Source organism: Schistocerca piceifrons, chromosome X (assembly GCF_021461385.2).
Source record: "Schistocerca piceifrons isolate TAMUIC-IGC-003096 chromosome X, iqSchPice1.1, whole genome shotgun sequence".
NCBI classification, from domain to species: Eukaryota; Metazoa; Arthropoda; class Insecta; order Orthoptera; family Acrididae; genus Schistocerca; species Schistocerca piceifrons.
This window is the reverse complement of record NC_060149.1, coordinates 101,744,880-101,755,693: the sequence shown is the minus strand read 5'-3', so window position 1 is coordinate 101,755,693 and position 10,814 is coordinate 101,744,880. Positions and strand designations below refer to the sequence as shown.

Sequence of the window (10,814 nt, the reverse complement as noted above, 5' to 3'; positions counted from 1 at the left end):
TTGGGCAGCATAAAATTATTTTGATTTCTGGTATTGTAATCATGCTGATAATGAGTTGCTACAAATAGGTCAAGAATGTACAAAAAGATGATTAGCTCATAGATGTATATTGGGGGAACACTTAATGGACTTAGATTTTTTAGGAGTAGGTGACATGATTTTCTTTGTCCTACCATGTGCATATTTCTAATGATGGTTTTATGAAGTTTAAATGTTCGACACATATTGTTGAGTTACCCCAGAATACAATTCCATACCTTATTAGTGACTCAAAGTAGCTGTGATGTACTGCTTTTCTATGTCCATCTTGGTAACATTGTGTGATATCCTAATTGCAAATATTAGGCTAACTAATTTTTTTCAAAGTACTGTATATGTGAGCCCATTTTTATCTAGTTGCATTTCTAGGAATTTCACCCAGCTAGCTCCCTGGAAATCCTGGTTTCTGTGCCTGATCTGAATATCATTTAATTTTACTTGTTTTGCTATAAACTACCTTAACTGAGTCTTTTCCATGTTTCATTTTAACCCATTTAAACCAAACGACTCTGCCTTATTTAACCTATGATTGAATAAGTTCATATTATCTGTGCTGAACTCTCGTTTGGTATAGGTTCCTTTCGGACAAGGTTATATTGTTTTTGGTAATTCCATAAATAGAGCGCAATGATCAGAAAGTCCTAAATGTAAACGAAACTCATTTGCCTCATTATAAGTTTAATTGGTTAAAGTAGTATCTACACATGTTGCTGACATTTCGTTTACTTGAGTAAAATCAGTGAAATTAGCACGGAAACCCGGTATTTCAATCATATCATTGAATTTTGTTGAGTTTCTGGCTTCACTGGCTAAATCTATGATGAAATCAGCAGTTATTGTGACTCTTTTCTTGGTTTATTTTTGAAATTTATGTAATAGGTACCGGAATTTCGACAAAAATTATTTAGTTATCTCTGCACCTGGAGTTATATGCACAGATAAAATTTCAATATTTTGGCCTAATTCTATGCAGCAGCTTTCAAATATACATTCTTCATTAAGGGAATCGAAATCGAATCTTGCTTTATATCTCACTGATCTTTCCACAAGTTTGCATGATCCTCCTTGAGTTAAATTACTCTTACAAAATCTGCGGACAACAAGAGAATTACCAAGGTTATTTAAGATTTTGATACTATCCTTTGTAAGGCAGTGTTCATTCATTTATATGATCTTGACATTTGATATCTCTGACAAAATGATTAGCAAATAGTTAAGTTTTATTTCTCTGCCATTTTTATAGTTTGAATTTAACCCATTTATGTTCAAGTGCATTAAGAACATATTGTTACTTCTCTGAATATTCTTAACAGGGTCTGTTTTGAAACGCTATTTGTGTATTTTCGTTTCAACTTCGGTATCAATTTTGACATCTACATCTCTGCATACTAGTTTCCCGAACTAAGTACGGACTTACGAATATCACAGTACGTATTGCTGAATGTAGCCTATCTTATCCTGTTTAGATGCAGCCCATATTGTCCTAAAAATTTATCACTAATAAATTTATTCGAAATCATGAAAACTGCACCAAGTCAGTGGCACTGCTCTCCGATTCGATTGTTTATCCTGCCTATGTATTTATCACTAACCGATTTTCTGTGTAGGATACTACTTAATATTAGTTTTGATGCTGGGTACACGTTTTTCGCCGTCTGGATTAGATTTAGTGCTTCGTTTACGATCTCTTCTTCACTGCTCTTTCGTAGCGAGTTCGTCCCAGATGGATGAAAACACCTTTAAAGTTTTCATTCCGATTTATCTGCGAGAATGCATTATGTTTCATTGTCTACTTGTTCTTGAAGTGTTAATTCATCCCTGGGCGAACATCAGTCTTATTATTCAGTACTGCAACGTCTTTAGTTAGTGAGACGCCAGTTATTAAGAAGTCATTTCCTGCGCTTTGTTTGTCACTCCCTTGATGCTTTCTTCCTTTCTTTTTGTACGTTACTGCAACCCACTTCTGTTTATTTCTAGGTCTGACATATTTTGTATTTCTTTCTCCACGATCTTCGTCATTATTAACACTTTTTTCGGTTTGCGTATCTCTTTTACACTTCGAATTTGACTGTTTTTTGGCCATTTTCCGTCACTGATTCACTGTTTTCACGAATCCATAAACTGTTTCATTTAATAGTTTCGCGTTTTCTTGTTTCAAGATTACTATTTATTTTCTGGGAGTCTCAATGTCACTACTCAGAAACTCGATAATTTCGTCTTTCGAATTTATCATATTCAGAAGATCTTCGCGTTCATCACTAACACAATTACATGACCACCTAATATCGTCATTTACGATTTAGATTCACATTCTAGCTATTTTCATGTAGCCAAACTTATATTTCACACAAAGGATGCCTTTTATAACACTTTTTTGCGTTTCTTACACGCTTAGTTGTTATGAAATTGCGTTTTAGCAGACACTGAAGTGTCGCTGCACAGCCTTTCGGCATTAAGAAGATACAAAAGCCCAAAGTCCACTACTATAACATGCTTACATCTCGCTAAAGTTGGTTAACTTCCAATGTCAGCAGATGACGCGTATGTAAAAAATTTCTGTCCCCAGAAACACTGACATCTGACGGTCCGTTGACTGTAGTCTGAATTCTGTCATTTGAAATTCTCTGTAGAATGTTTTGACGTGACTTAACTTGACGTGACGGCCAGTATGAATTGGCCTTAATTCTAAAACTTCTTCATGTACTATTCTCTAAATATTACCATGTGTGGTAAATCCTACATCATTGTATATTATGGGCTACAACGATCCTAAAAATGAATTTCCTGTGTTTTATGAGTTACGAGTATGCTAATAGTGAGCTCAAGACCTACGTAATTAATGCTTCTATTTGCAATTCAACGTAGTTTCTTAGCGAAAAATCTTGTCAGTATTCAACCTATGTCAGTACCAATAAGCTGTCTACAGAAAGAGACTGTAGATTATAACCTCCGCCAAGCAGATAAGAGTAAAAATACCTACTTGGTCCAAGAAGGTTCGACTCTAACCTCCTTGCTAGTATCGAAACTCCTTGCTCCCTGGCCTGCTGGTAGTTTACTTGTGCGATTATATCTTTGAAGAAAGCGACTGGTTTCCACGTCCAATCAAATTCGACCAGGTTGTGTTGTTGTTCACGTAGCCGAAGAGGAAAGAAAAGACAGTCTGACCGTCGTGAAACATGGTGGCGGCAGGGTTGAGGTGGCTGTGCGTGGTGTTTGTCCTATTGTTGACGTCTGAGACTTTTGGGAATAATCGGTTCAGGAGGTTTGAATATAAATATAGTTTCAAGCCTCCATATTTGGCTCAGAAGGATGGATCTGTCCCGTTTTGGGAGTACGGCGGAAGTAAGTCAATCGGTTAAATTCGGTTGTAATGTGCGGTGTCTTCGGTTTTTTGAAACTTTCGATGGATAATTCATTTTGCCGTAAATAATACTTGTGTGCAGTGCAGCGATTGCATTACTACGTAAAAGAACCGGTTTCCATGGAAATGTCTTTCTGCTGTAGTTGAAAAACATATGACAGCTGGGATGTTGCCGATTGTTGTATATTGTTTTTGTAGTTAGTTGCTTTCTAATTTTGGCAGGTTTCATTTTAACTATTTTAGTATGTATTTACCTGTTTTGATTTTTGTTCTATTCCGTTACTTTGTAACAATAATTTTCGGAGCTGTATATCATTATACCGGTTGGGTAAACATTGTACGTCATTTCACTAATTTGAGTTGTATTCAAAATGGCTTTTCATCGTATTGTTACGTAGTTATTTTTAAACATGGAATTAAGGTTAAGAACTAACTGACAGATGACATATTTTGAGTGTCAATGCCGGAATTAAGTGACATGCACGTGACCATAGTACCTACGTGTTAATGTGCGTTTATGTAGTTACAATTAAAAAGGTTTCATTAAAACATTGGGAAAAAGTGTTTTTGCCAATAATTGTGGGCACAAGGTGTATTAAGTTTCTGAACTTAGATAGGCATAACAGACGTTGATATCCGTGTTCTCGTGAGACCTTATACAAAGAGTTGTCATTATCAACATGCTATTAAGTCTACAGTTACATTGTTTTGGTAACATTCTAGTTTACCGTAAATGACGAAAGTTCATAATTTTTTTCTTGTGTGGATACAAGGATCTTTCCTTGTCTATGTTGATACTCTGATTTATTACTTGTGTTATAAAATATTGTCAATATACATGAACATGATAGCGTTTGTATTACCTATTCGACAATACATTTTCTACTATTTGCTTCATACATCGGTTTAATTTTCTAGTTCTGTTACATTACGGTCATATCTTTTACCTGTGAGCAAAGTCAGAGCAAGTGTATGTTTTTGACACTTGAGTAGTACATATGGAAGTGTGAAATTCTCATTCTTTAATTTTGAAAAGTGCTGTTTCTGGTGTTTAAACATCACCATACGAACTGCCCTGTAATTTGGGACATTGCTCTTAAGGGAAAGTTTATCCTATGGACTAGGATGAAAACAGTGGGCAGACCAATTTCCTTCCCCAACCTTGACCCATCAGGGTTTGTCCTCCTTGTCAGATAACCTTGTTGTTAATGGGATATGAAACAATCATCCATCCTTCTTTTAGAACCACAATGTTTTCATTTATTCATTTGGTGCTTGATACCATCAGTTGTGAAATTTGTGGGGTAACTGATTTTGCACGTTAAATTTCTGTTGGGGTGTGCATGTGCTGTTCTATAAACAGTATTTTAAAAAATACTAAGGGCATGGTAATCATGATGCTATTGATATGCCAGCATCATATTCAGACTGTCTAGATAATAATTGAAGAAAGCAGTTGTTGGACTTCATTGGGATCTTTCGTTATTGCACCTTATGTTGTTTGTCAACATTATTTCTCAAGATTGTTTTCTCATTGGTTTCGTCTTTTCTTTGCTTGCTATTGATGAAAATGCTTGGACAGTCCATTTGATTTCATTTAACAGTTCCTTAGTATTGTTTACTAGTATCTTTCTCTCTGATGGTTACACTATTTATACCTTGGTTGATATGTGGTCTTTGACAAAGCACAATTTGTGCAGCAAATAAATTAAAGAGAAGAGTGAACAAAAACTTATTTGTTAATATTTTTAGACTTTTAAGCTATTTTAACCCCTTAACACATGGATTTATGTTCCAAAAAATATGTGTATGGAAAGCATCCCATACAGAATGACATTACATATAGACATATAAAGCTAGCTTTTAAAGCTCAAAATAATGAGTTTAAAATTTTGAAAATCACTAATAATCAAATCCTGAGTATATATTGCACTGGTCTGTGACTAAAATATCTTGAAACTGGAAGTCATTTTTTAGTTTCTATGTAGCTATGAAGTCCAACCGTGTATTTCATAAGTTTCCCGTGAATATAAATCTTGAAGGAACTGGCTGGAACAAAGTAGATGTATTTATCTTGTATTGCTGACAAGCAATTTTCACTCCTTTCATCCTTTTCAATCTCTACTGAAATAACATCAAGTGTCATACCCAGTCACTATACCATTTTTTTAAAAAAGCATTGCATAAACAGTAATACAAGAGAGGGGCTGAAAGTACGCATCTTGTATCCAAAGTTGCACACAGTAAAGATGGTATCTGGTGGAACCCTCTCAACCAAAACATGGCAGTCAGGCTACAAATGTAATCCCAGGTGGTCTCTAGTGGCCAAACACTTAACTATCTGTGCCGAAATGTATATAGGTGGGATTTTACATTTTTGAAGGCCTATTCTTAAGTTTCCCTGGTATACCAGGGACTTTGTTTGCCGAAGTAATAACAACTAGATAAGTCGGGGTTTTATGTTAAGGAGTCTATGACCTAATACTACATTCTTATTGATTTTGTAAACAAATTTCTTGCAGATGCCATTGCCAGTTCAGAAAATGTCCGAATAGCTCCGTCAATGAAAAGTCAAAAGGGTAAGTCCATTTGAGGCACATCTGTTAATAATTAAAGTGTCAGACACACATTCATTTTTACTTGTTTTCACAGGAGCAATATGGACTAAATCAAAAACAAATTTTGATTGGTGGGAAGTAGATATTGTTTTCCGCATCACAGGAAGAGGTAGACTGGGTGCTGATGGGCTGGTAGGATGCTGTACTGTTTTTATACTCGTGCTGTTTAGTACTTGTTAAGTTACCTTTAATGAAGTGAAAAATCTGCGATTCCATTTACTGTAAACCATATTAAATATGTAAACTGATGGTGTGGTTATTTTTATAAAACAGATAATGCATTTTCTTTTCTTTCCTTGCAGGCTTTCTGGTTCACAGAGTCAAAAGGTGCCTATGATGGACCAGTTTTTGGCAGTTCTGATAAATGGGTTGGACTTGGTGTGTTCTTTGATTCATTTGACAATGATAATAAACACAATAACCCCTTCATTATGGGTGTACTCAATGATGGTACAAAGGAATTTGATCATCCTCAGTAAGTTTTACACTTCAGCTGTTGTAAACATGCTGGTTCATAAAATTGATTTATATAACAAATGTGACAAGAAACAATTTGTGTAGTACCTCCAGAATAGTATGATAATGCAAACAGTTGGTTTTTCTACTTGGAGCACCCCTGCCTCACCACTGATAAGAAGTTACTTTAACTTTTGTTAGTTAATGTGTGCACAATATAAATTACCAGAGAAGTTGGACTAAAATAAGAAATTATACGAGTGAATGTGTTAATTGCTTTGTTTGAGAAATGGAAACTTAACTTGAATTTTGTGTTACATATAGCTGTAGGGCTTCAACATTTAAACAGAGCATTATAGGTATTAAGGTCACTTTGTACAAGATATACTGGAAGTCAGATTGGCTAAAAACTCTTTCAAGAATAGTGAGCATCCAGATAACAAGAAAGCACAGGTATATGTATAGCAGTGTTCATTTATTTTTTCCTCATTTGCAGTGATGGAGCAACTCAGATGTTGAATGGATGTATGAGAGATTTCCGCAACAAGCCTTACCCGACAAGAGCTCGAATAGAGTATTACCTCAACTCACTCACTGTAAGTTTCTAATGCAGAAAACAGAGAAGCTGTTTCATTTCAGGTAACAAGAGTTGTCGTATTTTGTGAAGAATATTGCACATACTTCCAAGACAAATTTTGTAAATTTATGGAATTTCTGCAGTTAAAACTGGTGTAAGAGACAGAAATATACATAAAAAGCTGGAACTCTCCAAAGCTATTATTGAGGGTTCAGATTTGACACCGACTTGTAACTTTGACATTCTTATACTCTCAATCTATTAATTTCAGCATTTGCTCTTTGGATTTTGAATTTATTTGGCTGCACTGCTGCTATTGGGGACCTCTGTACATGTGGTAACAGTAGTTTTGTTTTGTTCAATTTTACAGCCAAACTATATGCTTAATGATAACTAAAGATATTGCTTTGCACTTCATTTGACATTTGCTGGAGTGTATTTTATCTTCCTTACGCTTTGTGGAAGTAATCTGCTTGGTTCCAGAAGCCAGGGTTGTAGCCTGTACATTGCAATTATTTGAACAGGCACATACCTCTCTTCTCATGAAATATTGGTCTATTTACTTCTACTGTATGCCAACGCAAGGTTTACTCTTAGTTGCTTGAATTTTTTATGGAAGTGATGGTATGAAGTAGTTAGTGTATGTTCTGGAATGTATGCTTTTTTTCCTACACTTACAAGCTGTGGTTTAAAATTTAAACCCATCTGTGAAATGGAGATAACATTTCAGAGTTGTGAAATGAAGGTAATAGCATTACATTCACACTTGAAAAGGTGGCGACAATTTCTTAAGTAAATTTCTACTTGGAGAATTCACAAAAGATGTAAAGTTGTATTGGGTCAGTTCAGAAATTTATCTAGAATGTAATGCACAAAGGAGATCTCTGCAGAAGTTGTTAACATAAACTTCAGTTCTACACTGTGGCTGAATTACCCTTACTTGCTAGTGTGTTGCTGTATAATGTCATTAATGTTGTTATAATCCGTGGGATTAAGTAACAAAGTGGTCTATTTGTACCTAAGGCTAAAACATTTTGTTCGGAAGTTCATGTATGAGAACCAGTGCTACAATGCAGAAGTTCACAATTGTTCTGTAGGATTTCACTGTCTGTTAGCAGTACCTGAATTAATTCTATGAAAGGCTCCAGAGACTAAATATTGTGAAGATGCCAGATAAGTGAGATAAGTGTTAACTATCGTAGATTACATTATAAGTGTGAATTCTTAACTGTGTTCAGTACAGTAGTTATATATATTTAATCAGTCTCCAATGAGTTTTGTCTGAATTTCATTTACAACATGTCATGAATAAATAAGTGCAAACATGTGATGTCAGTTGGGAGGCGCTGAAGGTTTTATATAGACAGATTGTCATAATGTAGCAGATAGTGGAATCCTAGCCTGCTCTGCTCATCTTCATTGTGCTGAGACGATTGAGCAGTCTTTAAACCAGAAAACTGTTGAAGTAATGATTAAACAGTGTTGTAAACAAAAAATGCAAGTGGGTAGAGATAGAATTTCTATACTGAAACACTACTGTTCTGTGGAAACTATTATAGTTTTATATGTATATATTTTTTACAGTTATGATTTCAGTATGCATGACATTACAATTCTGTGAATATATATATATAACAGTTCCACAAGCATGGTTTTTTTACTTCTTTTCTATATATTTAAATTCTGTTATGTTCTTTGCAGGTCCTGATCCATAGTGGTATGACAAACAATGAACAGGAAATGGAAATCTGTTTCAGAGCCGATAATGTAGTCCTTCCCAAAAATGGTTACTTTGGTCTCTCTGCTGCAACAGGAGGGTTAGCAGGTACATTAGTTCATTATTTTATTGTCGGGTGTGGCACTTAATACTAAATACAAATGTAGTCTTGAATCTTTGCAATAAATGATTTATTAAAGTGTACTGACTTAAAGATTTACCTAATAAGTGTGGAAGTTAGTTTGCAAGGTGATGCGAAATACAGTAAGTGTTGCCAGTCACTGTCAATCATAACTAAAAGTAAACTTCATTGTGGAGTTGGTTTAAAACTGTGGATCAGCCAAACTGTTATTGCTTGTAATAAATTAAAATGCTGCAGTTTCCATCCAGGTAATAGGTTCCACATAGGCTGTGAACCACATAGAAAGCAGTGACATAGGCAATATTGCCATAGCAGCGTTTCATAAGTATTTTGTGTGTTCAAGGAAATCACACTGAATTTACATTTATTTGACATTTGAAACAGTATATTCCCATTTAAAACAGAATGTTTTCAATGTGCTTTACACTGGAGCAAGTATGATTCTCAAACGAGACATCGGGTGTCATTGTGAACATGCCACAATATTTTGTCGGTGCAACTGGCTGACATCTTCATGTGCAGTGAACCTGAACCACACCTGAAGATGTATGTCAGTTGCACTGATGAAATATTGTGTTTTCACGATGACATGAGGCGTCTCATCGGAGAAACATATTAGCAACTAGTCTGTCGGGAAAGCCTCAGGCAACAGTATGACAATCATTCACTATGTAGCTTGCTTTAGAGAAAATCCTCTCACAAGGCAACAATGCTGCTGATTAGGTATATGTATAATGCGTGAATCTGGCCCGCGCAGCTCTCCCCTGTCGGAGGTTAGAGTCCTCCCTTGTGTGTGTGTGTGTGTGTGTGTGTGTGTGTGTGTGTGTGTGTGTGTGTGTGTGTGTGTGTGTGCGTGTGATGCTTAGCATGTTAGTTTAAGTTGGATTAAGTAGTGTGTAAGGCTAGGGACTGATGACCTTAGCGGTGCCCCATAGTCCCTTACTGCAATTTTCCAATCTTTCTTGACAGTGATGTATCACAATGCTAGTACAGAAACAATAGTTTTTCATCCTTGTGGAGGTAGTCCTCCTCCAGATTGCAATCTTTCCTACAATGGCAGTAAATTTTCATTGGCCGAATGTATTATCAAAACATGTCTTAACAAAACTAAAATTTTTATTGTAAGTGCACTAAAAAAATCAGATTTGGTTTCAGCAGTCATAAGATTCCAGATCAGGTTTATTTCCATAAGTTGAATTTCTCTTGGTATACCTAATGTCACACTGTTCTAATACACAGCACATGTGAAACTTACGACAACTGTCATACAGATTGACCTCGATATACCCTCACACTTTTATATGAGAGTTGTCATTGGTTTGACGTGTATTGCGTATTATAATTGTGTAGGACACTGGGTGTAGCAGGAGAATATTCAGCTTAAGAATCTGCGCTTGACTGGGTGCATGAAGTAACTTACTCTTTTGAAGTGCCTAAGATGGGGAAAAATACCTTGGGTATCAGACGCAACATGCCTTGTGCATAGAGCAGCAAGCAACTCCTACTCAAGTGTTATCATGTGTGTATGACATGGAAAGTCATATGCCCAATTAAATAATTACCATTCTCACTATTTGCCGAAGAGGTGCTACTTTGCATCCATCTGAAGTGTGTATGGAGCAAAGTATCATTACTAGGGAGGGGAGGGTGGGCTGGAGCTGTAGATCACCATAGGAACTGAATTGATCCAGTCTATTTTTATACTTTTTGGACTTCAGAAACACCGATCCACTAAAATACCTTCAAAGATCAGGTTTCACAATATTTTTACTGAGCACTGTTATTTGACATTGGTAGACTCCACTTAGTCAAAGCAAGAAGAAAGAATCTGTCACCTGCTTAGTAGTTATCTCAGGTATTGTCTTCTTGCTTTTTCAGTCTATGGCCTTGAGTTTTTTAATGTG

General features: G+C 35.8%; 1 protein-coding gene across 1 annotated transcript in view; it reads left to right on the top strand.

Annotated features, from left to right (window-relative positions):
- Nucleotides 1-3,173: 3,173 nt before the first annotated feature.
- Nucleotides 3,174-10,814, top strand: part of LOC124721841 (protein ERGIC-53) — a 99,790-nt gene continuing 92,149 nt past the window's right edge. The window contains exons 1-6 of the mRNA XM_047246971.1: nt 3,174-3,381; nt 5,923-5,979; nt 6,053-6,150; nt 6,321-6,493; nt 6,971-7,070; nt 8,753-8,876. Coding sequence (XP_047102927.1) covers nt 3,216-3,381; nt 5,923-5,979; nt 6,053-6,150; nt 6,321-6,493; nt 6,971-7,070; nt 8,753-8,876 — 718 coding nt within the window. The 5' untranslated portion in view covers nt 3,174-3,215. The remainder of the gene's footprint in view (nt 3,382-5,922; nt 5,980-6,052; nt 6,151-6,320; nt 6,494-6,970; nt 7,071-8,752; nt 8,877-10,814) is intronic.